Source organism: Mesoplodon densirostris, chromosome 18, assembly GCF_025265405.1.
Source record: "Mesoplodon densirostris isolate mMesDen1 chromosome 18, mMesDen1 primary haplotype, whole genome shotgun sequence".
Taxonomy (NCBI): Eukaryota; Metazoa; Chordata; class Mammalia; order Artiodactyla; family Ziphiidae; genus Mesoplodon; species Mesoplodon densirostris.
In genome coordinates, this window is record NC_082678.1 from 55760296 (window position 1) to 55787127 (window position 26832).

At 53.4% G+C, this 26832-nt stretch overlaps 2 protein-coding genes across 4 annotated transcripts; one reads left to right on the forward strand and one right to left on the reverse strand.

Moving 5' to 3' along the window:
• Positions 1 to 269: 269 nt before the first annotated feature.
• Positions 270 to 25579, reverse strand: MMP28 (matrix metallopeptidase 28). 3 transcript variants are annotated; one of them, XM_060080427.1, is made up of 8 exons: positions 25152 to 25579; positions 16456 to 16535; positions 16046 to 16233; positions 10152 to 10376; positions 7142 to 7387; positions 5618 to 5767; positions 5121 to 5288; positions 270 to 620 (listed from the first exon to the last, which is right to left on the reverse strand). In XM_060080427.1, exons 1-8 carry the CDS (start codon positions 25260 to 25262, stop codon positions 499 to 501), a joined length of 1290 nt encoding a protein of 429 aa, XP_059936410.1. In that variant the 5' UTR covers positions 25263 to 25579; the 3' UTR covers positions 270 to 498. The 3 variants fall into 3 exon arrangements, with proteins under 3 accessions (XP_059936410.1, XP_059936408.1, XP_059936409.1); XM_060080425.1 differs by lacking the exon at positions 270 to 620 and adding an exon at positions 911 to 4290 and having other exon boundaries at positions 25152 to 25566; XM_060080426.1 differs by lacking the exons at positions 270 to 620; positions 10152 to 10376 and adding an exon at positions 911 to 4290 and having other exon boundaries at positions 25152 to 25567.
• C18H17orf50 (chromosome 18 C17orf50 homolog) lies at positions 1000 to 2160 on the forward strand. The gene is made up of 3 exons (XM_060081605.1): positions 1000 to 1042; positions 1453 to 1795; positions 1897 to 2160. The coding sequence occupies exons 1-3, from the start codon at positions 1000 to 1002 to the stop codon at positions 2105 to 2107; spliced, it is 597 nt and encodes a 198-aa protein (XP_059937588.1). The 3' UTR covers positions 2108 to 2160.
• Positions 25580 to 26832: the final 1253 nt, after the last annotated feature.

The window sequence follows — 26832 nt, forward strand, 5'->3', positions numbered from 1 at the left end:
GCCACGCAGCGTGGCCAAAAAAAAAAAAGTACAGTGCATCTTGGTTCTCCACATTTAGCAATACCAAGAACTGGCAGAATGTTTGAAACAACTTTTCTTGAAAGGTTTCAAAAGTCTTGAAATTCAGAGGCCCCTCTGTTACCTACCACGTCACCTGCCTGAGAGGGTCGGGAAGATGAAGGGGGGCATGATGTATGAAGAGGTTAGCCCGGTGACTACGTGCAGTTGGTGCTCAATACATGTGGGCTGGAACACTAGCTTTATTATCATTCTGCTTTGTCTCCAACCTCTTTAATCATGATGGGCAGGGATCAATAGAAAAATTTCTAGACCTTTCCAGGGCAAACCCCAGGAATTGTGTCTTCCCTGCCCTCCTCCCCCTTTTTTTCATTACAAGTCTAGCTTCCCAGATCGAGGAGACAGCAGGGCACATGGTGGGGCTGGGTCAGTGTTCGCTGAGTGAGTAGTGGACACCTACCCGCAGAGGCCGGGTCACTTTCACATCAGTCCAGGAACTTCCCGCCTGCCAGGACTGCCGCTTGGGGTTGTGGAGTTTGTGTCCTGAACACCAGCAAGGGGGACAGTTGTGGCTGAAATCCAGCTGGCAGTTCGGGTCAAGCCTAGAAGGAGGAATAGATGCCTTTTCCTAATTGGCTCCCCCCTAGGGCAGCCTTTTCCTAATCGGTCTGCCCATGGGGTGGGAAGGCAAGAAAACTTCTATTTAGTCCGCTCATAAGGGGCACTTTTCCTGTTTTGCTCATCGGAGGTGTCCATTTCTAACAGTGCAGAGGCGCTGTGTGCCCACCTGCCTGCCCACCCCGCCGCAGGTGTTGCTGGGCTTTCTTAAGGTAAGGCCCACTTTGAAGACGGAAGTCCCGTTCCATCAAGAAAACAAAATATAAACCACCTGTTAAAATTTCAATCAGTGCACTTAATGTTTATTGACAGCCTGCACAGAGATCAGTCCCCACCCCGGAGCCAATTAGAAGGAAGGTGGTGATGAACCGCCATCTCCTCCGGGTTCGCAAGGCTCATTGCACCTGTTTGTTGATGGCTTCCCGCGGCCCCTGAGCCAGGCGCTTCAAACACACTCGATCTGATACATGCCTTACAGTAACCCTTCAGATAGGCACTACTTTTTCCCATTTTACAGATAGGGAAACGGAGGTGACAGAAGCAACGTGACTTGCCCCGAGTCTTCAGCTAGGAAGTGCGGGGACCTAGGAAATCAGGCCCTCCTTTGCCCAGGAAATCCTGCACACTCTGTAACCCTCTCTTGGAATCCTGCTGGCTCCCGGCATCTCGTGCGCACCGTCCTTCGAACGCCTGCCTATTCTGGGGGAGGGGGGCGGTCGGTCGGGCTGTGGGCAACAGTCAGGGTACCAGGGTACCCAGGCCCTTCACTGACCTCCTCCCCGCCCCCCGCCCCCGCCCCCGCCCCCGCCCCCGCAGGCGTGAAGACCACCTTGTGGAAAAAGGAGCTGGAGCAGCCCGGGACCGCGGAGGCGGAGGCGGAAGCGGAGGCGGAGGCGGAGGCCGCGGAGGGGGTGTCGGAGGAGGACGAGGAGAGGCCGCCGGAGGAGCGCGCGGCCGAGGGCGAGGCGGAGGGCGGGGAGGCGGAGGGCGGGGAGGCGGAGGGCGGCGAGGGCCGGGAGCGGGGCTCCGTGTTGAACAATCCGCTGCGCCAGGAGTCCAGCACCCAGCAGGTGGCGCTGCTGCGGCGCGCGGACAGCGGCTTCTGGAGCTGGTTCAGCCTCTTGGCACTGCTCGGCGGCCTGGCCCCTCCCGCCAACAGGTGAGGGCGCGCCGCTCGGCGGGGGCGGGATGCACTGGCGCCAGGGCCCCGGGCGGGAGCGGGCGGCGCGGTGTCCTGAGCGCTCCGGCCCCCGCCCGCAGGAAGCGGATCCCCCCGGAGGAGCCGTGCGTGCTGGAGACGCGGCGGCGGCGGTTGCGCGGCGGGGGCTGCGCGCACTGCGAGATCCTTTTCTGCAAGAAGTGCAGGAACCTGCACAGTTCGCAGAGCTACGTGGCGCACTGCGTTTTGGAGCACCCGGATCTGCGGGAGGCGCGGGCTTCTGGAGGCGCGGGGGCTGCCGTGGGCCTTTGAGCGCTCCCCAATCCCCGGCCTCTGTGGCCCTCCATCCTCGCCTGATTCCAAATTCCCCGCCACCCTCTCCTCTCCCCCGACGCGGAGCGCTCTGCAGCACGTGCCTGAGAACCGCCTTCCCGGAGCGCCGCCCATCCGAGCAGCCCAGCAGGCCCGCCGCTGATGACCGGCCCCACCTGTCATCAATGCGGAGCCCAACATCACCTGGAGCTCCATTCCTCCAACAGCGCCTCCCGAGGGCCCCCGCGCCCGGGTCAGCACGCAGTGCCCACCGCCCACCTGAGTCGCGCCCCCTGGTACAGCCTCACGCTCATCTCTGGGGTATTTCACGTCCTTCGGGCCCGGTGAGCAGAGGCGTCGCCTAGAGAAAATAACCCCTCTGGGAAACGTACCCCTCCCCTCAAATCCTTCAATAAAGCTCCTAATCCAAGTGTCAGTGCCTTGAGGTGGGGCGTGGGATAAAGATCGACCCTCCTCCTCTTCCCCGGGTTCAAGCCAGAGGGAAAAGGGCAGGCGGAGAGCCTCCTCCCTGCAACTCCCCCCGGACGGGGCGGAGCAAAGCACTTGCAGCCAAGGGCAGTCAAAGGCCATTCTCCCCACCGCGCAGAGAAGAAAATGAAGCTGCCGGGCCAGGAATGCCCACTGGCAGCTGAGGGCTGAAGCTGGCCGGACCTTCCTCCCCTCCCGCGGGAAGCCCGGTCTGGCTGAGGTCAGTGTGTGTGCAGAGGAGGCACTGGCAGGTGTGCAGGGGGCAGGACGAGAGAACCAGCCCCAGAAGCCGCTGAGACAGAAGACTGGGAGGCCGGGGAGCTGGGTCCTTCTCCAGGAATCCCAGCTATTCTCGGCCGGCCAGCGGGAGCTCCTGGAATGCTTCGTGCGTGGCCAGGAGAATGGGGCCATTGTGAGCACGAAGCTCTCCCGGCCTGCAGAGCTCCCAGCGACTGCAGCTGTGCAGACCTCCAGAGAGGCCCCTGTCCTCCTCCTGCCACACAGGGTCCTTCATCTGGCCTGGGGGATGAGGTGGGCGAAGGATATTTTGATTTTTGAGGAGAGTGGCAGGGCCCCTCTCCCCATCACAACTACACACACGCACAACTCACTGGTCCTGGCTTTGACCGGAAGAACATGGTTGCAGCCTCCCTAGCATCCATACCCACCCGCTCTCACTGGAAACGTGTCCAAGGAAGGCTGCTTCCCCACTCCAGGCCCACCAGCTGGGAGCACCTCTTTATTCCAGCCTTCCCCCCAACCCCTGAAAGAAACAGGGCCCAGGAGGCCTGCATCGGTCTCCTTCTTGTTCTGGGTCCTGACACCCCTGAGGTTGGAGACCCTTGTACTCAATCCATCCAATCTTCCTGGGGGTGGGGCCTCTGATTAAATAAGACACAATCCTCCAAGGACTGAGCCAGGAGGTCCTGAGGGGAAGGGACAGTCTTGTAAAGTGGTCCCAACTTGTCCATTGAGTTTTGCATCCTTCCTGGTTGCCCAGTGCTGTGGCCTCATGGACAGGAACTGCACCTTTAGGGGAAGAAACAAAATCCCCAAGGCCTGGGGAGGAATGAGTCTTTGGGGAAAGGGCCGTGGGGTCTGGGATCCTTTTCGGCTTCTCGTTGAATTGATCCCACAAAGATCAATGTCTTGACAGCACAAAAACATTCTCCAGGGAACAAATGCAGATCGGACTTCTGCAGGGAGGCTCAGAGGCTTCCAGACAGGGTCTGCCCTTGGGGCTGGGGATACACGTTGGCCACGAGAGCGCCAGCAATTCACTAAGAGGTGGGGGCATCTTCAGAACAGGGTGCCCCCCGAGTTGGCGTGCCAGCAGCCCATCCAGGGCAGCTCTGTGGCCCAGCGGCCCAGGGGCGTTGCTCGAAGTTTGGCCTGGTCGAGGCGCCAGTAGCGGTCGTCTCTGAAGAAGATGATGGAGCCGTCGGGCCTGGGCAGGGCGCCGCTAACCTCCTCGGGGACACCGCCCCAGTCCTGCAGGCCTCGGGGATAGTAGGGCTCCACCTGCAGCCCCCCTCGGGCCAGCACGTAGTAGCGGGCGCCCTTGAAGAGGATGAGGCGGCTCAGAGGAGGGAAGAAGAGGGCCGCATCCGGGTGGGGGGGCAGGCCCCCTGCCCGGCACAGCTGTGGGGAGCCCCACACCGGCTTGGGGCCCTGGAACCTCCAGCATCGACTCCCTGTGGGACAGCGGCAGAGCCAGCGTGAGTTGGTGCGCTCGCCCTTCGGTCCTCCACCCCGCCTCTGTCCCCCCATATTCCTACTCCCCTTCATGTTGGAGTCCAAGGTGGTCAGTATTCGTGATCATCAAAACAGATCAGTTGTAAACAGCAGAGGAGGGACTCTTGTGGCCTCCACTTCCAGCAGGTGTCCGCAGAGGGCAGCTTGCTCTGAAGGAACCTCCCCACCCCGGGGAGGAAGCACACACCCTCCCAGGTAGACTTCAGAGAAGTCCAGGGGCTTTCTCCACGGCCATTACTACCAACAGTTCTGTGAGGGCAGGGAATTCTGTTTTGATCACTACTGTATCCCAACACCTCCAGCCGAGTTTGTAGAAGGCACTCAATATTTGTTGAATCAATGAATGAACACAATTTTCTCGAGTAATATACTGCACAGTCCTCAGACATTATGTTCTTTGAATCCTCCTTCCCCAACAAACCTGAGGGATTATTTTCCCCGTTCAACAAATTCAAGCTCCAAGAGTCAAGTGACAGGCCCAGACTCACACAGCCAGGATTCCAAGGAAGGTTTGTCCTTCTGCTGTATTGCAGAGCTCAGAGCCATCCTCTACTTCCCTCTAGACTCTTCTCTGAAACTCTCCCACCCGCTCTCTCTCTGGGACAACCGTAACACCTGTGCCCCCCAATCCATCACTAAAGGAATCTCCTGGGAGAGTTCCTGGGGCCACAGGTTCAGAATGGAATTGAGACTCCTCCCCTCTTTTGACCTTGGGCAGACGCCTCCCCTCTCTAGGCTTCAGTTTTCTCATGTGCCCCAGGGCTGGTACCTTTGAAGAAGTAGAAGTCTCCATCCTCCAAGGACACCGCGGCAGCCTCAATATGGGGGGGCAGCCCTGCCCACCTTTTCTGTAGTGGGTGGGGCTCTGAGACATTGCCATCAGCTGTCACCTCCCAGAACTGGTTCCCTTGAAATATGTACAGTCGATGTTGCCCATCTGCCCGGAGACAAGAGAAGGTTGAGGAGTGACCATCAGCCTCCTGCCTTCTTTCCAGGGAAGGTGCTTCCCTAGAACCCAGCTTCCCAAACTGACGAGAGAGGATGCAGCAGAAAGGATACAGCATGCACAGCTGGGGCAGAGGGGAAGTGCAGGAGGAAGCAGCGTTTTGCTTGGCGTGGGCTTGCTACCCTGCAGAATGCTTGTGACTTGGGATTTCTGGATTTTATAATTCATCCCCCAACCTTGTACTCCAGCTCCGGAGACGCCTGGAGATGTGGAGGAGGAGGAGGGAAGAAGGAAGCAAGGAACCAGCAGGACCATCTTACCTACAGTGATTGCATCGAAGGAAGAGTGGCAATATTTAGGACCTCGGGTTTCGGGGCGCCTTCCTTGCAGTCTGTGGGGGTCCCAGGCCTCAAAGTCCGTGAACAGCTTTCCGGGGAGCTGGATGGCCCCTGAGCCGCCCTGGGGCTTCCCTTCACAGGGAAGGAGGGAAGCGGGAGAGAACGCACACTGGTTGGGGGTGTGTTGAGTGCTCGAGACCTCCCCCTTGGTTCACTTCATTATCTGACAGGAGGGGCAGGGAAGGAGGGCAGGGGTGGGGGGTTGAGTTGTCCTTGGTTGTTGGTGTTATAACCATAGCACCAAACTCGGAAGTCCTCTTTCCTGCCGAACAGTCTGGAAAAGGGTAAAATTGGAGTGGGGGAACCAAACAAGGGTTTGGAACTAAAAAGGGCAGAGGGTCCTCTCCCCTGAGTCCTGGACAATGCAGACGGCATGAGGGCAGAGTTCAGGGGCCTGGGCTGTGATAATTACAGCAGTTATAATAATGGCATCACTATACTTCACTTAGGAGGATGAGGCAGATTCCAACAGGCTTAGAATTCGGCACCAGCTCCTGAATCCTGGTCTGCACCTTCCTAGCTGGGTGACCTTGGACAAGTTATCTAATGTCTCTGAGCCCCATTCTCCTCATTTGTGGATAAAAAGATACCTCATGGGTGTGTTAAGCGTCTGGCCCATGGTAGACACTCGAGAAATAGCAGCTATTATTACTACCTTTGTGTAGGTCTCTTAGGCTACAAAGCATGTTCATATCCACCAGAACAACAGCCCTGGGAGGTAAGCAGGGCCTCAATTATTATCCCCCCGCTTTTTTTCCCCCCCAGAAGATAAAACCGAGGGCTTTAAAAGGGGAAGTGCTTTGCCCAAGAGCAACTGCTAACCGGGATGGAATGGTGACTTGATCCTAGGGATCCTGGCCCTGCCCACCACACCAGGTACTCAGGGTCACAGCCCCGGGCTGGGGTCCAGATAAATCTCTGGGAAGCACCAGTCAGTTCATTCTGCAGGAGAAGACCTTGTCTAAGTCCACAGCCAGGCAGAGGCCCAGGCTTGGGGGAAAAGTGGGCGTCAGCTCACAGAGAGCGAAATGTTGGGGGACAGCCACTGGAGCTGGGAGCAGGAATGAGGGCTCTGGGGTCTGGGTGGGACCGAGGACTGGGTCTGGGTGATGGGGCAGGGATACGAGAGGAATTGCGCCGCCCAGGTTGGGCAGGAATCAGCAACTGGAACGCAGAGGAGGGCTGTGCCCAGGAATTGGTTGGGATGATAGAGGCCAGGCATGCGGGTGGAGCACAGCAGGAGATGAGGTTTCTCAAGATTTGAGGGGAGCCCGAAGCTTCAGCATCGGGAAGGACCAGTGATGGGGAGGCCAGCTTCCTGCGCTTAGGATGGGCGATCCTATTTGAAGAGCCGGTGTCCGAGCCCTGGGGATCCCGGGGCGCAGGGGACAGGGGAGAGCGCAGGGGACAGGGGAGAGCGCAGTGGCGAGCGCGCCGGGGGCTCACCATACAGGCTCTGCACGGCCAGCACGTCGTCCCAGCTGAGCAGCGCGTCGCGGCCCAGCCTCTTGTAGTAGGGCGCCATGAGCGCGCGCGGCGCGGCCGAGTGGGTCAGGCCGAGCGTGTGGCCGATCTCATGCGCCAGCACCACGAACAGGTTGCGCCCGCGGCGGCGGCTCAGGGACCAGCGCTCGTCGCGGTCGAAGTGCGCTTCGCCGCGGCGGGGGAGGAAGGCGTGCGCCAGGGCGCCGCCTACAGGCGACGAGGAGGTCAGGCGGAGCCGCCGCCCGCGACACCCCCCAACTTCCCACCGCCCGGCGCAAATGCCATTGGCGTGTGTATGCTTTTTTGATGAGTAATTTCCCTCCTAATTAAGTCTGGCAGAAGCTGAAGTGTGGAGCAATGAACAGATGACTAGGCTATGGGGCCTGGAAGCCTAAGAGAGAGCGTGGTGTACAAAGAGCATGGGGCCAAACTGCCTAGCTTCCAATCCCGGTTTTATCCCCTTACTAGCTGTGTGACCTTGAACAGATAGCTTAACCTCTCTGTGTTTTAGCTTTTAGATTTTAGATCTGAAAAATGGGCATGTTGATAAGGGAGTTGCTCCTCACGGGGTTGTTCTGAGTATTAAAAAGGGATGTGTGTACTTGTGTATGTTACATGTAATACTTAGTGTCTACCGCAGGTAATAACCGTTACTTACTTTCGAAGAGATCTAGGAGTAGGGACAGTGGCTACCCCCGGAGGGGGCTTAATGAGACTTCTGGGGTGTTGGTAATGTTGTTTCTTGATCTGGGTGCTGAGTGTGTTTATGGGTAGGTATAGCTTATTTATTAATAGGTACATATAGGGGGGACTTCCCTGGTGGCGCAGTGGTTAAGAATACGCCTGCCAATGCAGGGGACACGGGTTCGAGCCCTGGTCCAGGAAGATCCCACATGCCGCAGAGCAACTAAGCCCTTGCGCCACAACTACTGAGCCTGAGCTCTAGAGCCAGCGAGCCACAGCTACTGAGCCCGCACACCACAACTACTGAAGCCTGCGTGCCTAGAACCCATGCTCTGCAACAAGAGAAGCCACTGCAATAAGAAGCCCGCGCACGGCAATGAAGAGTAGCCCCCACTCGCCGCAACTAGAGGAAGCCTGCGTGCAGCAACGAAGACCCAACGCAGTCAAAAATAAATAAATTTATTTTAAAAAAAAGGAGAGAGAGAGAAGCGTATATAGGGGACTTCCCTGGCCGTCCTGTGGTTAGGACTCTGCACTTCTACTGCAGGGGGCACGGGTTGGATTCCTGGTCAGGAAACTAAGATCCCGCATGCCACGCAGTGGGGCAAAAAAAAAAAAAAAAGTCTGTATATTCTTACGTCCTTTCACTCTTGCCTTCCCTCTGCCAGGGTCCTGTGTGGGTCTCTACTTCCCTGCTTCCCTGCTTGTAATAGGAGTGAGCAGAGGGAGATGGGCTGGATCAGCGATTCTCAAGCTGGTAGTGGGCCCCAGATGCAATTTTGCAGTTTCTAGGGTCCTACCCCCTCACAATTCACTTTCCGCAGGAGTTGGCAAACAGCACTGCAATGATGCTGGCCTAGAAGCCCACTGAAGGTCCTTCTGGCGTTGCCTTCTTGGAGCCCAGGCCAGAGGGGACTGGCAAAAGTTGGGAGGCTGCCTTTAAAGGGAGCCTCCTGGGGACTGGAGAGCCGGCCATTTGTAGGAGGAATACACGCTTCTAATTTTGAATATGCCCCAAGCTGTTTCGAGCCATGTAAGCCCTTTCTGTTTAACCCTCACAATAATCCTGGGAGACAGATGGGCGGGTTTCGAAGGGAGAAGACATAAACTCAGACAAAACACCTCTCTCAATCAGAGAGCTGACTCCCAGTCCAGTGCTGTCTTAGTGACCAGACTCCACCTGGGGACCTGGGTATGGATATCAATGTCTCATGGAGATATAGTGGGTGAAGTGAGTTACATGCAAGCACGTGTGTGTACTACGTTGGATTCTTTTTTTTTTTTTTTTTTTTTTTTTGCGTTATGCGGGCCTCTCACTGCTGTGGCCTCTCCCGTTGCGGAGCACAGGCTCCGGACGCACAGGCTCAGCGGCCATGGCTCACGGGCCCAGCCGCTCCGCGGCATGTGGGATCCTCCCAGACCGGGACACGAACCCGTATCCCCTGCATCGGCAGGCGGACTCTCAACCACTGCGCCACCAGGGAAGCCCTACATGTGGATTCTTGAAGAGCCTAAATCTCTCCCAGTCCTACCCTGGGTCTCAGCAGCAGGGCTTGAAAGTGGGCTTTGCTCCGAGTGGGCTTGATGGAAAGCAGGAGAGGTGGGGCCCAAGTACCCAGGTGACATAAGGGCTTAAGTCCCCACCCTGAAGGGGTCTGATCAGGTCTCCTCGCCTCACTAGTGGGGAGGAGATGCACGGATGGCCTGCATTCAGGTTGTGAAGGCTAGTGCTGGGCAGAAGGGGAGGAGAGTGGTTTACACTGCGGCCGTAAGCCTTTAGGTCGGGGGCAAACAGGAGAACAGTCTGGGCTGTGGGTGTGTGAAGCAGGTGGCAGGGAGAGGGTAGAATGCCTCTTGCCCTGTGGCAGTGACTGTGCAGTGGGTGGTCGGAGGGCGGGAGTGAGGTTGTGGTGGCCTCTGGATGTTTTTAGAGCCTTGGTCTGGAGAACATCCACTCCTGGAGAACAAGAGAGGCACAGGCCTGACTAGAGGCAGGGGATGGATGACAAGACCCCAGAAGTTTCTCCCAAAAGAGATAATACTCTTTGGAGTTTGCAAAGCACTTTCCATGGAGAACCTCATGTGACCGTCCCTTCAGCCATGAGGCACCTGATAGGGCAGGGACCACTGTTCCCATTCTACAGATGGGAAGACTGAAGGTTCTTCAGAGGGGGCTGCAGCTTGGCCAAGGCCAAAGGGGGAGTGAAGGCTCTACTGCCTTCCCCAGACTGCCTCTCCTAGTTGGGTTTCCCTCCTGCCGTGTGGGAGAGAGGCTCTGTGTCAGCACCTGGGCCATCGAAGGCGTTGCTCAGCCCGTCGTTGTGGTCCCCTTGGAAGAAGGTGAGGCGGATGTCAGCGGGGCCTGTGGCCGGGGCCTCCCAGAACTCCAGTGCCGAGACGTTGCTCCACAGCTGGAAGGCGGCACGCACGGCCCCCCGAACTGCCGGCTCAGGCAGGTGCTGGGGCCAGTTCACCAGGCGGTAGGAGAGATGCCGCTTGTACCATTTGCTGCCTGCCACCCAGAGAGGCCGCATCAGTCACACCTGCTGCAGAGCCTGGGGCTGCTCCCTGCGGACCCTTTTGATGGGGAGAGAGGTCCTCCTCCAGGAAGTCCCTGATGTGATGGAGGAAACACAGCCCAAATGGGAAGCCCACTGTTTGGCTGTGGAGACACTGCTCTCAGACTGACAAGACTACCCTTGTCCTGCACGGTCCCTAGTCCAGTGGCTCGACCTGGGGAGGTTCCAGTATGACAGGGGATGAGCAGCCTCTACCCAGGAAGAGTCCCCAACCTGAAGGAGTCTTGGGTCTGGGGCCATCTTCCCTACAATCTGGGCTGAGCTTGAAAACCCTGCCGCACCTCTTGCTGGCAGCGAATCCCAGCCCGTCTACTGTGTCGGGTGGACCCACGGGGGGCCACAGCCATGACTGCCCTCTCCCCGCTCCCCCTCTCCACCCCGCACACCCTCCTGCCGGCTCCTTTTCCCGTGCCCTGGGCCTGCTGCTGACTAGAGACCACAAGGCCCATTTATTCGAGGTCCTTCTCTGACCCCTGGCCCTCCCCCTCACTTCCTCAGGGACTCTGCAGAGCTCTGAGGTGAAAACAAATAAGAACAAAGGGTGTGTTTGTCACTGACCGAGAGAGATTTTGTTAAGAGTTCCTATTCCTTTGCCTCAGACTGCAGCTCCTCCCTGAGGCCTGAGACTCTGGCCTCTTGCCCAAGCCCCAGGTCAGCCGTGTCCCTCTGCAGCTCGCCTTGCACCCAGGACCAGGGTGCTCAGAAGGTCCAGACCCCAGAGTTTTTCGTGGGCTATTTCTGAGCCCTGCAAGCTCAGGGGCTGAAACTGTGGAAGACTCACAGCTCTGGAGGCAGGACTCCCGTGAGCAGCCGAGAACCATGCTGCCTTTGGGTCTCAGTTTCCCAAATGGACCAGAGTCCCTGGAGCATAGGTGATGGGTGGACAGGGCAGGCCCGGCTGTGCTAGGAGGCCAGGCCAGAGGACAGGGCCCCCTCTCCCCTTGTGGGGCAGGTGAAGGTTCAGATCTCCTGCCTTTTTGTCCTGGGGGTACCCTTGCCTGAACCAGGTAGGAGGAGTGACATCATGGACATTTGGCCATCGCCTTGTCCATCTCTCTGCTCTAGTTTGCTGAAATTGAGGCCAGGAGGAAGGGCCTCAGAACGAGTGAGTGACGGGGCTAGGCCCTGAGCCCAGGCCCCGACACCAAATCCAGTGCGCCGGCCACTGTACCACACAGATAAGCAGGCCCGTTTGCTAAGACTCAAGGCTTATAAATTTGCCTAAACATCGCTCCTCTGGGTCAAAGCAGGGGCTCTGCGCAAGCTGAAATCCTCCTGAATTCTCCAGCGGGCAGAAGAGCTGAGCACACTTTCCCTCCCCCTCCATCCTCCATGCAAGTGGGGCTGGGAGTGTCCCTTCTCTCACCCCTTTGGGCCTGGCAGCCACCCAACCCCTCCCAGCCAGTGACCAACCCTCAGGGAGGGAAGAGGGAAGGATTCTAAGGAAGGCAGAGGAGGAGGGCCTGGAGGAAGGCCAGAGGCGCCGCCTGAGGGTTCACGAGGTACCCATAACACTTCTCATTGAATCGTAAGTTTCACCAGGCACAGGGCCGGCTGGCGCTGGCCTCTTTCACACCCTGCTATGGGTGACCAACTCTCAGACTCCCCCACCCCCCCAAAACCTTCAAGCTTCTAGAAACGTGTGAGGCAGCTCCTTCTGCCTCTTTGCAGCTAGGGAGGCCCCTCACTCCATGGGCAAGAAGTGGGGAGGCTATAGGGAGGACAGATAGGACTGGTATTGAGAGACTAATTTTCTTTGAGAGCAGAGCTGGATGGGGGGGGGTCCTTGGTGGGGCTGCCGGTGAGAAAGGAACCGCCTGGCCAGCAGCCTGAGCCCTCGTCCCTGTCTTCTTGTAGGTCTGAGTCCTTGGAGCAGGCTTGCCACGTCAGGTCCCCATCCCAAACTCCTGGCCAGGCAGGGCTGGTTTCCATGGCAACCCTCAGGCCACAGCAGCACCTGGCACTGCACCCACCACACCCTTGCTCCAAAATTCAAAAGGGAAGAGGGAAGGAAAAGGAGATGGGGAAGGGCAGAGAGCTAGACTCCTTGCCTGGGGGGGGACCCTGGAATCCTGACTCCCAACAGGCAACTGATACTGTGGAGAGAACGTGGGTTGAAATCCCAGTCCCTTTGCTTACAACCTCACGTATCAAATTATAGACTCTCTCCAAGCCTCAGTTTCCTTACTTGCAAAGTGGGGTTGGTAAGACTCACCTCCTGGTAAAAGTGAAATAGCAAATGAAAAGGCAGCACAAAGCTGCCTGGCATGTGGTGGGTGCTCAATAAATATCCCTGCTCCTTTGTCTTCCACCCAGATACACACCGCCTCCCCGCCCCGGGGCTCCCCACCTCCACCAGCTGTGTGACGGAGCAGGGACGTTGAAGATCAGCCTTGTAGGCACAGAGTCCGGAGCTGGTGCTTGGAAATGAGGTTGCCAGCTTTAGCAAATGAAAATGTAGAACGCCTAGTTCAATGTGAGTTTCAGATAAACAACAAATACTTTTTGTAGTATAAGTATGTGAAAACAAAACAGTTAAGTTGTTCATCTGAAATTCAAATTTAACTGGGCATCCTGTATTTTATCTGGCAAACCTGGAACCCAATTTCATTGGTATAGCATTTACCCACATAATGGAAAGTCACTGGCCTAGAAATCCACATCATGTTTTACGCCCCTACCCATGTTCTGGGTTTTTTCACATCCAGCAATCACTCAGTCCTCCCAGTGAAAAGAAGGCTTGGCCACACTCTGGCTATGTGGCCCTGGGAAAGTTGCTCAAGCTCTTTGTCCCTCATTTTCCCCATCTGTAAATGAGGATAATAATGGTACCCATCTCATTGGGTTGTTATTGGATTAAATGAGTTAATCCATTTAGAACCATGCTTGGCATGATCATAAAGGCTCAGTGTGTATTAACTGTTATTATTACATTTTCTTTCCTAAGGCATAGGAAGTGCATGGTGTCTGCCAAGCTCACAGCTCTTTTCTAGGGAATGTCTTCCCACCCAGGAGGTAAAGAATTCAAGCTGCTGTGGTTCATGTTGTGAATAAGAGAGAAATTCTCTGTCTAGTCTGGCCACTGCTGTCTGGACCAGGGGTCAGTGTCAGATAATGAGATGGAGAGGGAGGTGCCTTAGCATGAATTTCTGTCCAAAAGAGATGCTCCAAATTGGATAGTGACAAACGGACTCGATCAGTTCCTCCCTTAGGGCATGAGAAGAAGAGATGCTGCCTGGAGGAAGCATCCCTCATGCTCAGTCATGTCCTGAGTGCCCAGGAAGCATCGTCTCAATTCTCTGGGACATCGACTCTAGGCTGGAAGTGTCGCTATTGAGACTATCCGGGGCTGCCCCATTTTCCACCATATTCTCACAACAAGCCTTTCCCCTTAGTAATCAGCGCCTCTCCTTTGCAACCTGAACAAGCTGTTTCTGATGAGGAAACAGAGCATAGTGACATGGCCCAGGTCACACAGCTAAACTCAGAGCTCCGGATCCAGGGATGCTGCTCCAGCTCACACCGCTCCTCCATTCTACCTTGTCCTTCCCCACTGCCGTCCAGAAACACTGGGGGATGCAGAACAGGTTGACACCAAGGACATCTTGAGCCCAGAGTCTGGACCCCATCGCTCCTCCTTGTTTTACCAGAATGCGGTCAGGCAGTACTGGGGACCCAGAGTGGCTGGATGTGTAGACACAGTGGAGCTGGCTTGGCAAGTACCTGGAAACAGACATCCTCCCACAGCTGAGAACAGCTCACAATTTCCTTACGAATTAGCTAAGAAATAACAACAGTGTGCCGCTTGTTCTCTTCATAATGGGTATTGTCAGCCAGAGTAGTTAATGCAAATTAAAAGAGGCAATGGCCCTAAGCGCTCACAGTAAAATGAATGAGATGAGAACCTGACTGAGCAACCCCATCTTGTTAGGAGTCTTGAAAACTGTGAAAACGGAGCAGAGAAAACTAGACTTAGTACAAACAAGATGTTAAAATTACACACAATTAGGGCTTCCCTGGTGGTGCAGTGGTTAAGAATCCACCTGCCAATGCAGGGGACACAGGTTTGAGCCCTGGTCCGGGAAGATCCCACACGCCACAGAGCAACTAAGCCCGTGTGCCACAACTACTGAGCCTGCGCTCTAGAGCCCGCGAGCCACAACTACTGAGCCCACGTGCTGCAACTACTGAAGTTGCTGAAGTTCATGTGCCTAGAGCCCATGCTCCGCAGCAAGAGAAGCCACTGTAATGAGAAGCCCGTGCACCGCAACGAAGAGTAGCCCCCGCTGGCTGCAACTAGAGAAAGCCCGCGTGCGGCAACAAAGACCCAACGCAGCCTAAAATAAATAACTTTTAAAAAAATTACACACAGTTAAACTTGTTATTGATGAAGAATTGATAGAAGAATTAAATCTCCTTCATAAATCATAGATCTGTAACATCTGATCCTGGAAGTTTGGATTTGGACAAAGAAGGAGGAAGTGGAGGGGGGGAAGGGAAGGAAAAACCCAAAACTACACAAGGAAAACCACAATGGCAGAAACTGTAATGTGAAAATGTCCAGAATAAGCAAATCTGCAGAGTCAGAGAGGATATTGATTAGTGGTTGCCTGGGGCTGGGAAGAGGGAGAGTGGGAGTGACTGTTTCATTTTGGGCATGGGGTTTCTTCTTGAGGTGATGAAAACGTTCTGGAATTAGATTGTGATGATAGTTGCACAATGCTGTGAATATACTAAAAATCACTGAGCTGTACACTTTGAGTAAATTTTATGGTATGTGAATTGTATTTCCATAATGCTGTTAAAAAATGTGGCGTGGTCAAAATAAAACTGATCAATGAATCACATCTTTGTTGAATAATTCTTTTGAAAAAACAATCGATTCTGATGAAAATGACTTCAGTCAAATATAAAGGAAAATGTTGGCAATGGTTTAACTGCCCTACATAGCAAATTGATCAAGGCATTAAGTGGGCTTGATGGGGTTTGCTCTGGAAAATACTTGCACAATGAAAATTGATCAATTTAGGGACTTCCCTGGTGGCGCAGTGGTTAGGAGTCCGCCTGCCAGTGTAGGGGACACGGGTTCGGGAAGATCCCACATGCCATGGCGCAACTAAGCCTGTGCACCACAACTACTCAGCCTGCGCTCTAGAGCCCATGAGACATAACTACTGGGCCCCCGTGCTGTAACTACTGAAGCCCGCAGGCCTAGAGCCCATGCTCCGCAACAAGAGAAGCCACCACAATGAGAAGCCCGCGCACTGCAACAAATAGAGCTCCCGCTTGCCACAACTAGAGAAAGCCCATGCGCAGCAACGAAGACCCAACGCAGCCAAAAAAAAAAATAAATAAATAATTTTTTTTAAATGAAAAAATAAAGAAAAATTTAACAAAAAGAAAATTCATCAATTTAGGCATAATTCTGACTTAAATATCTGTGTTCACAAAGATGGTCCTTGGGTTGAGAGGTCCTATTCACCCACCCTAGGGGAGCGAGGTTATTCACAGAGCCCAGTCCAAGGATGAGACATATTTTTCTGGCCATGGGGCTTCAGGATGCTGGGGAATCCCAGCCCAGCTAGATTTTAACAGTGCTCACCTTGCCTGGCAAAGCGTTTCTTACGCCTCATTTTGGCCCGACGTCCAGTAAATAGGGCACTGGCTCTCTTGGTCCAGGCCACCTGGCCGTCGGTATCTGCCACCCCACAGCGGGGCTGCGTCATCTGGCGCAGCGTGGCGGCGTCCAGCATCCCGCTCATGGGCAGCTGGGACACCCACTGGAACTCCCTGTTAGGAGGAATTGAGATAAAGGACCACAGTGCGAGGCTGGCCGGTGGGGATGAATGCAGGGAGCTTCCCTGGAGACAGCAGGATGCTGGGGCAAGGGAGGGAGCAATGGAGTGTGACCCCCTGGGCACACGTGGGAGACCAGCCTTCTAAGAGGAGGGAGGAGGTGACCGGAGCTTTGCACTCCAGCACCACCAAGTCCTCCACATCCCTCTGTCTTACCTGATGGCATTGCTGAATCGCGTGGAGGCGGGACTACTGGGGGCGGGTTCATTGAGATATCCGTACTTCTCCAGGAATGCCTGGGGGAGAGAGAAAGGTCAGCTTTCCCACGGTGTGGCACCCTTTCCCCTCCCTGGGTCTCCGAGGGTCCATGTCACATACATCACGCCCAGGCTCATCCCTTTTCCCAACAAGGTCTATGAGCTATAGCAGAAAGAGTCCTGGCATCAAAGCCAGAACCTGGACTCAGTTCCAAGCCAACAACAGATCAGCTGGATACAGTTCTTGGAAGCCAGTGGAAAGAAGTGTGTGACTCATTGCCCATCCCTATCAGCAGTCCTGCCCTTCAGGGGAATGATGCCACTCGGCTCCCTGCTTGCCCTTTTCACTCATAAAGCCCCACCAATGGATTAAAAAAATCACCCCGGGCTGCTGAATTCTTATACAGTCACACATCGACTCTTCATTTTTACCCCTCCTTGCTGTGTTACCTATCCAGAAATAATTTTCTGTCTTCCTTCTTCTCTGCTGTATTTCTTTTTTCTTTTTTCTTTTTTTTTTTTTTGCGTTACATGGGCCTCTCACCGTTGTGGCCTCTCCCGTTGTGGAGCACAGGCTCCGGACGCGCAGGCTCAACGGCCATGGCTCACGGGCCCAGCCGCTCCGCGGCATGTGGGATCTTCCCAGACCAGGGCACGAACCCATGTCCCCTGCATCGGCAGGCAGACTCTCAACCACTGCGCCACCAGGGAAGCCCTCTGCTGTATTTCTTAACTCAGATCAGCTCCAATCATAGCTGCTGCGTCAAGGAAAAGGCACAAGTTGGGAATGAAACCAGACGCTAAATGCCAGGACCGGCAAGCCTCTAAACCTTTGCAAGTATCCCGCCTCCGTTTTGTGGATTTCGTTATATCTGTCTCCAGAGACCTCCACATCCTCTTCTCAATGAAGCCACTTTCCATAAGGAGCCCTTATTCTAGACAAACTCCTTCCAAGTCCATTTTATTGTTTTCCTGCGCTAACTTATTAGTATTTCAGCACCATTGTTTTCTTCTTTCCCTTTGCATAGGTACACCATTTGGGGATGCATAATGGATTAAAGGAGTTCTAGGGGCTTAATCTGGAAGACTCTTTACTGCTCAACACAGTGTGGCATCATAGAATAGCCACAGGTCTTGGAATCAAGAACCTGTTCCCAACCATGACTCTGCTGGGTGGCCAGAGACAAACTACTTAACCTCTCTGAGCCTCCATTTCTTCACTCACAATGTGAGAACAGAAATAACCCCACAGGATTCTCAGAAGGATTAAACATAGCAATGCACATCTAGCATAGTTGTCTGGTATATAGTAAATGCTCAATAAACAGTTGATCAGGTTGATTTACCTTAGTGGGGAAATTAACAAGAGACTTTTGGAATGCACCCCATCTATAAGACGGCAAGTGCTTTGAACAAGGCAGTTACACCTCTGTTATTCTAGGTGCTTTATCTCAGACTTGCCTCACCCCAGCCAGGTGCCTGGTTCTCTTCCATGCCTCCTCCCTGTCCCTTGGTGAGGATGGACAGAGTGGCTTTCTAAAGGAAGTCAGAGAATTGTTTCCTTAGAAGCAGTTTTGCTGAGTGAGTGACTTGGGAGAGACTGGGTCACAGGCTAACAGGCTGGCACTCCCTGTGCCTCTCCCCCCAAACCCACCCAGCCCTTATCAGGGACTTGGCTCCGGTTCAGGAACTTGGAAGCCTTGGACACAGCGGGAGGACAGGGGAAACTGACTAGCGGCGTCTCCTGTTTCCTGGCTGGGCTGCCGTGCCTGGGACTTTGGCAGGCAAGGTGGGTGGAGGGCAGGATGGGGGTGGAGGCTTTTTTCAGGGGTCCATCAGAGGGGAAGTCCTGGGCTGACCTGTGGGTTTCAAGGCAGAGCTGAATTTCCAGAAGGCAGAGTAAGAAAGTATCCAGGACACCAGCCAAGAGACACCAAAAGAATGAGTAAAAGAAATGTTAAGAATTTGACACTTAATATTTCCATAAAAGCACCCAAGTGTTATGATGGGGGTTATCAGGACTTAAGAACTCCCTTATATTTATTCTATGTTTACTATGCACATATCTTAAAACATTTTTAATTACAGGAAGGGGGCCCTTAATACTGAGTGTCCTAAAGTTCTGTTGAGTGGAGCGAGACCCACATCTCGGGGTGAGGAGGAGGCAGGGTTGAGATGCCCTCTGCTCCTGCAGCCCTCCCTAACCCTCTTCTGCTTGCCCATTTGCCGTGCCTGTTTTCCCCTGCAAAGGTTAGAGAAATGCCCGTCTGCCTGGGAGAAAGAGCAGGGGTGTAGGGCGGGTGACAGTGCGGCAAAGGGATCCCAGGAGAAGACGCAGGATTGGGAGGGTGTCCTGTGCTCTCTTGGGGGCTCTCCGAGCTCCACCTGGGACCATCGCTGTCCCCCTTCAGGGAAGCCATGCCCAGGCTTCTCCTCTTTGCCTCACAGTTCAAACATCAGGTTTTCTCTCTAACCTGTCCTCCACACATCATCTCTCCCATGGAGCCCAGGGCTGGAGCTGCATGGAAAGGAAGCTGGAGGGCTGTGCCCCTCCACTGATTCACCTTGCTCAGGTCTGAAAGCTTGCACCCACCTGCCTCACCCACTTGGTCAGGGCTGGGGCCACTTCCCTGGGGAGTCGCCTCTGCAAAGCCCTGGGGGTGGCTGTGGTGTTTGGGGAAAATGAAGACGGTTCTCCCCAGACCCAGAAAGCTGAGAGGCATCAGAATTCTGGGGGTTCTAGTCCTTCATCCGTCCTGACTTGTCCTGCGAGTGTGTGTGGAGCCCAGCCCATTCAGTGCCTGAAGGAAGGGGAAATTCTGGCCATTACTGAGCAGGGCAAGGCTAGCAATGAGGTGTAGCAAAATGAATCCCGGAGCTCTGAGTCACTAACGCCGCAGGGCAAGAGCCCTGGACTGAGTGTCTTGAGTTTTATTCTTGGTGCTGCTGTGAACTGTGTGTCCTTAAGCAAGTCCTGTGCCTCTCTGGGCCTCAGTTTCCTCTTTTATAAAATGGGGGGGGGTTGGATTAGAGCTAAGATCTACTCCAGCTCCTTCTCTTATTGTAGCCTTGTTTCTGCAACTGATTAGCTATGTGAACTATGGCAAAGCTACTTAACCTCTCTGTGCCTCAAAATATAAAATGGGGGTAGGAATACTGCTTTATGTTTCTCACAGGAGTGTCGTGACAATCCAGCAAGAAGAGGCTTTGGGAAAGCTTTATGATAGTTGCTCCATTAAAAACATTATTTTTCCATTTATAGTCGCAGAGCCTCATTGCTGGAAAGGACCTTTGGTAGATTAGTCTAGGAGGGGTCAGCTTCCAGTCTCCTGTCCACAGAGTGGCTGTGACATCCTCCATATCAAAGAATTGCAGCAGCAAAAATGAAACCAAGAATTAAAAAATTGCAAGCTCATGCAGAAACCATGTTGCTTCACCTATGATCTATTACTTCTCATATTATGTTTCATTATGATTCTAATCTTTCTATAGTGACTCTGTGTGATTGTGTTTATCATCTGATACACCTGTGGCATTATTAGCCAAGTCAAGATGCAGGGGGTGGCAGTTGATGTTCTGCCTTGGCAAGTCCCATAAATAAAAATGTTTTCTGGGGCTTCCCTGGTGGCGCAGTGGTTGAGAGTCCGCCTGCCAATGCAGGGGACACGGGTTCGTGCCCCGGTCTGGGAAGATCCCACATGCCGCGGAGCGGCTGGGCCCGTGAGCCATGGCCGCCGAACCTGCGTGTCCGGAGCCTGTGCTCCACAACAGGAGAGGCCACAACGGTGAGAGGCCCACATGCCGCAAAAAAAAAAAAAAAAAAAAAAAAAAATGTTTTCTGGTAATCAGGAGCACAGTGAGCTCTCGCCTATTGTAAAGCTTTTCGGGGTATCTCACCTTCTTTGAGCTTCACAATTACCTTGCAAGAACATAGGCAGGACAGGTGTTGTTATTCCCATTTTAAAGATGAGGAAGGTAAATCTCAAGGGAGTATAGTGTTTCATACTTGAATCTAAGTCCTCAGACACCTATCCCAGGATGTTTTATTTCACATTTAAGCAAGTGACTCAGAGGCTTTAAAACCGAAGGAGCAGGGTCCAAGCTGCTCTCACCACTGGGAGATGGCTCTCAAATATAAAAAAGGTAAAACTGGGGGTGTTTCTAGCTGGATTCCTTCTGTCTCCTCCACGAGCAGGCCCAGGGGTGGAGCAGAGGGAAGAACCTGCTCAGGCAGGGGACTCCAAAGAGGCTAGGATCACATCTCCCATGACAATCCACAGGGGCCCTCTGACAAGCCACAGGTATTCAATAGCACCCAAGGATATTCTTCACAAAGGCAAACATCTGCTTCCAGAATGTATTGCTTTTGCTCTCTGACTTCTGGAACCTACTGAAGTTCTCAGGGCAGTGGGACAAGCTCCGCCCCTTTCCTTTATTTTGGACAAAGACCTCCCCTTCCCTTCTGTCTGACTCCCTTCCTCTTCTCCTCCTTTCCCTTGTCCCTGGTCCCATATTCACAAAGTTCTGTCTAGGTATAACTTAGATAACTCTTACTGTAATCCCCGTGGCTTCTTTCATTTTCCATCCTTAAGGAAGTTGGAAAACATTAGCTGGTTAGTCTCCATCCAGATCCCATCTTATATTTTTTTCTAATGCCAAATAACCAGACTGTATGGACCCATGGTCCTCACTGGGTGTGGGGCGAAGTTTAAGGCACAAAATAACCAAGACTGTGTTTAGGAGGAGTTGTCCAACAATCTCTCCCTTCTCTGTTCCTGCTTCCACCATCCAGCTTTTACTATTAATAGATGTCTTGGTTTTTAGACTGGCTTGGCCATTGCTTTTCCATCAACTTGTGGTCCTCTGGGACACTTCAGAGCCTTGTCTGCACCCTATGAATCACTGAGCTGAGCTCTTGGGAAAGGTTTCCATGTCCGGGCTTCTGGGTTTCTGACTCACACAAAATAAAATGAATGGATCTGTGGTATGAGAAACAGACACTGCACCTGGTGGTGGATACTCCACAGAAGCTCCAGTGTCTCCCTGGAGAAACAAACTACCCAGTTTCCTGTTGCACTGGCACACTGGGAATAGCTGTGCATATATGCATGATTACTGAGTGGAAGGCAGGTCCTGGACACATTGCCAGGTTGTGCTAAGGAAGGTCCAAGCAATGCATGGTAGATAGATCTCTCGGGACAGTCTGTGTTGCCCAAGAACAGGATAGGGCCTGGCTGGGAATGGGAGGGGGGCCAGGGTGATGATGTCATTCATTAACTCTCAATCTTGCAACTCAGCAGCGGAGGCTGTTCCTGATCACTGATGTGAGCAGCTCTAGTTTTCCTAAGTGGGCAACAATGAACTTGTTCACAATGCAGCTTTGTAAGCAGTCAGTCCCCTGCCAGGCAAAGCCTACTCTGGAAAGCCCTCGATTTTATTCCTTTGTGTGCACACAGGGGACACATAGAGCCACGCATACAGGGCACAGGAATACACACAGAGACAGCCAGATAGATAGACATGGACATAGGTAGATGAAATGTATACACACATACACAGAGAGGCAAAGGCGTACAAACATACCAAAGTTAAAGGATGTTAGTGCTGGAGAGAATCTTAAAAATCAGTTAAGAAATTTAACTCCCTTATTTTACAGAAGAGGAATCTGCTGACTAGAGAAGGGGAAAGACAAGCTTAAGATCACACAGCTGTTTTACTATTTCTTTCTTTCCATCTCCTGAACTTTGACCTTTGTCTATGAGCTCAGCAGGACTGCTGTGCTTTGTTTGGGGTCTGGCTCCCTGCACTGCGGTCAGGGAAATGAACCGGAGCAAAGAGCTAGGGTGATCAGGGGGCGCACTTTGTGCAGGTTCCTTTCTGTGGATGGTTGTATTTCCCGAAATTATCACAACACCTCTCATTCTCCTGCTCTCCTTACGATGTGACTTCAGCACTCCTCCCACCAACTGTGGGGTCTGTGTTCCCACCCCTTGACCTGGAGTTTGTGACTCCAGACAGTGGAGTACAGCAGAAGTGAGGCTATGCAACTTCCTAGTCTAAGTCACAAAGAGATACAACTTCTGCTTCTCTCACTCTCTTCTCTCTCTCTCTCTCTCTCTCTCTGCTCTCAGCTTGGAGACCCAACCACCAGGTTTGGAGGCAGGCCAAACTAGCCCACATGCAGAGACCATGTGGATAGGCCCACATGGAGAACTGAGGCCCCCAGCTGACAGCCAGCATCAACTGCCAGAGAGGTGAGTAAACAGCCTTCAGATGGTTCCATCCCCAGACACTGCAGAGCAGAGACAAGCTGCCTTGATGTGCCCTGTTTGAAATTCTAACCCACAATATCTATGGACATAATACATGGTTCTTTTACCTCACTGAATTTTGAAGTAATTTTAACGTAGCCATAGTAACTGCAACACCATCTCTTAAGAATTATAGCCCTGTTGTCAAATGCTGAAAATTGTTGTCTTACATACTTGGTCCTGTATTATTGTTTTAGGAGAGGTAGTCACCAAGCCAGGACTTTAATTTGAAGCTCTGTTTTCTAAAATAACAAGAACAACATTGAGAGCAACTTCCTTTGATAGACTGCTTTCTACATAGTAGGTACCGTGCTGAGCCTAGAATGTATTTCATATACATTATCTCATGAAACCACACCAAAATCTTGTGAAATAGGCATTACTAACCCCCATAACACAGAGAAGAAAACTGAGGCTCAGAGAGGTTAAATAATTTACTGATGGTTTGCACACAGGTCTACCTGACACTGAAGCCCATGCAATTGACCATATACAGAAATACATATAGACATGCCGACACACACACACAATTTGCATATATATATATATATATGCATATAGGGACACACCCCCATTACACATTTCCAGAGTTCTTTATGCTTTTAAAATATTTCCTGCTCTCAGAGGTAAAAAAATCCCCTTCCCCCAGTTATGTTAAATAGATGGAAAGAGATCTAATCAGCTAGATATTACATTTCCCAAGCACACCCCAAGATGAAATTCTCTCCATCTGGGGCCACCGCAGGCATGGGCGGCAGAGATAGGGTCTCTGTTCTCTAGCCAAGTATTGCCTGGGACCCGGACCTGGGGGGAGGTGGGCTGGAACTCTTAACAAGACTTGGCTTGGTACACAGAAGCCTTCTCCTGGGGCCAGGAGGACTCTGCACTTGATATTGTAAGACTTTAAATTCAGAGAAGCAAAGTGATTCCCGAATGTGCAAAAGCAGAGAGCACAGAGCAAGAGGCTAGTGCTTAGATGGGGAGGGAGTGAAGGAGTTGGAGAGAGGACCCCCTTGTGGAAGCAGGGTCATTTCCAAATACTCCAGAGCAGTAATGGGAAAGGGCTGGTGGAAGGAAGAGTGGTTCAGAGGCGGTCCTCCTCATTTTTCAGGGTTCTTAAATTCAGCATGTCTCTCTCTTCTAGGGGAGGGGAGTGGGGATACTGAAAAGCTCACAACTGGCAGTTTTACAGCAGGAATGATGCTCTGTAAGAGTCTCAGGGCAAAATGCTGGGCTCAGTCATTTAAAACTTATTTGCCTCGCTTCTCCTTAAAATAGTGGCAACCCCAGTTTCTAATCCAGAGAAGAGATAAGAACACAGACAGTGATGTTCCTTTGGAGAAGAAAGAAATGAAACTGGTGTATTATTACAATCACCTATATCTAGAAAGTAGACGCCCCAAGTTCACCTCTAACCCCACCTCACAAAAATTCCCCTTGTGCAACCTACACCAAGCAGTTGAGTCCAAAGGAGGAAAATGAAATGGGAAATCTTTAAGGTTCACCTCCACTTCCCCACCCCCTTTTCTCCAGTTCAGTCCTGAAGCACTGTTTAAAGCTCCTTAGAAGCAATTTAAGAGTATGCTACTCTTGGGAATTCCCTGGCGGTCCAGTGGTTAGGGCTTCGCGCTCTCACTGCAAGGGGGCATGGGTTCAATCCCTGGTCAGGGAACTAAGATCCCACAAGCTGCGCAGCACAGCCGGAAAAAAAAAAAAAAGAGAGAGAGAGAGAGAGAGAGAGAGAGAGAGAGTGTGTGTGTGCTACTCTCACCCATTTTACAGATGCAGACAGTTCTGAGCTTGGGCGCTCACTAGCCTCAGCTGGTCAGGGCAGCACCGGCCCAGGAAGCCAGAGCTGTTTCCCGTGTCCCCGGCCAGGGCCAGAGAGCAGTACGGTCTCGCCAGCAATCTGGGAGTCTCCGCAGCGTCCGACACCTGGGGAGGGCGTGTGATGAATGAACTGCTAAGTCTCCCAGACTAGGCGGTGAGGGACAGTGGCTCCGCGCTAAACTGGGGTGTAGGGGTTCCCTCTCCCTCAGTTCTTGCATGTCTATCCTATCTTTTCGCTGCCCCTTCCCCTTGTCCTGGGAAATCAGTGCAGATCCGCCTGCCCGTGTGGTTCCAGCCCTGGCTTGGGGTTAGGGGGTGGGGTAGGGTGATGGAGTAGGAGGGGAGAGAATGCTGCCCCAGGCTCTTTGTGTGCAAGTGCGAAGGGTGCGGAGGACAAGGGAGGGTCACGCCGATGGTCAGCTCAGATGGGGCGGCTGGGTGGCCTGACTGCAAAGTTCGGGCGGGTGTCCAGCACGCGGACCCTCTCCGCCCCCCCCCCCAACACACCGCGTACCTCCGCCTCCCTGCGCAGCTCCTGGCCTACTCGCTGGGCGAGCTGGGCGTCCAGGCCGCCCCACAGCAGCAGCGGCAGGGCGCGCAGCAGGAGGCCGACACGCGCGGCCATGTCGCCGCCGCCCCTGCAGCTGGGCGCTGGGCACGGGGCGCGGGGCAGCCGGCCGTCGGTCCTCCGTGCCCGGGCCCCCGCGGATGCTCCAGCTCTGCGCCGGCGCAGCGCCGAGGGGAAGGTGGCAGGGGCTCGCCCGTACCCGGGCTCCGCGCGCCGGGCAGCTCCTCCGCGGCGCTTCGCCGGGAGCCGGGTCGAGGTCGTCCAGCCCGGCAGTGCCTGCCCGCGGGTCCGCCGGCCCAGTGACCTAGAGGCGAGGGAGGGAGGGGAAAGAGAGAGGAGGAGGCGGGACCCCGGCACTCCGGTCCCACCCACACGCCTCGGCTCCTGGAACAAGCGGCGGTGCCAGAGCCTCTTCCGCAGGCTGTGTGGCCTCGCCCCGCGCCAGTCGTCTTGCGAAGCCATCCTCTAGTCGGCCACCTCCAGTCGATCCGGATCTCTGTGGGGAGGACAGGGGAGGAAACGTCTTCTCCTGGCGGTTGTGGCTACCTAAGGCTTCGATGAAGAGGGATTCTGGCCTACCCGAGGGTCATTGATGGCTTCAGCCGGGCTGGCAGGGACCGAGGCCCTGAGGTGTGAGAGAAGGAGCCTTGGGCTGGGGTCAGAAGAACTGAATTTGAGCTCCAGATCTGCTTCTTTGCTAGCCGTGTGAATCCTGCCTCAGCCACCTGCTGGCTGTGTGGTCTTGGGCAAGTCACTCACCCTCTCTGAACCTATTTTTCTCAGCAGTGAACGGGGATAATAGAATACCGACATCAAGTGATAATAGGGAACATTTAATGAGAGGATGCCTGTAAATAACTGAGCACCGTACCTGGCATCATGCAGTCCGCATTTTATATCAGTAAAAGGTAGACTGCAGCTGTGTGACCTTTGGCAAAGAATTTACTTCGAGCGTCAATTTTCTCATCAATGAAATGATAGCGAATAATACTTAGTTTCCAGAGTTGCATGAAGATTGAGAAAATGAGTGTAAAGTGCCTGGCTTTATATATCCCACACAGTCCTAGTAAGGGTGGACAGATGATTTACGTGAAAAGCTTAGTCAAACTCGTACTGAGCAAAAGTAAACTGTTTTCATTATCCGCCTTAGTGACTGCAGACGGGTTGCTGTTTCTCTTCCAGGCTCAGTTTGCTAACCTGTAAAAGGCAAATGGCAAAATGATACCCACCTCTGGGGGTCGATGTAGGGTTTAGATGAGTTAATGTGTGTAAAGGTAATCTGGAATCTATAAAGCGCTAAGCAAATGTAACGCAGTGTTATCCGAAGTCTTAGGGCCTTAGTAGTGCACAAGATGTTTTTGTGTTGTTAGAGAAAGGCGCTACTTGGACGGAGGAATTTTTAAAAGGCGCCTCTTTGATTGGACTTCTCAGAAATGATTGGACTTGTCAAAAATAGGCGTTCCTGGGGCGGACTGTTTGGAAATAGGCCACGCCTACCGCACAACTAGCCAATGAAAAGGGAACACTCATTCTGGGCGAACCAATTAGAAACAGGCGCTCCTTTGGGCAGATCAATGAGAAAAAGGCGCCCTTCAAGGGCTCAGACACAATCCGGCAAGGGCTCCGC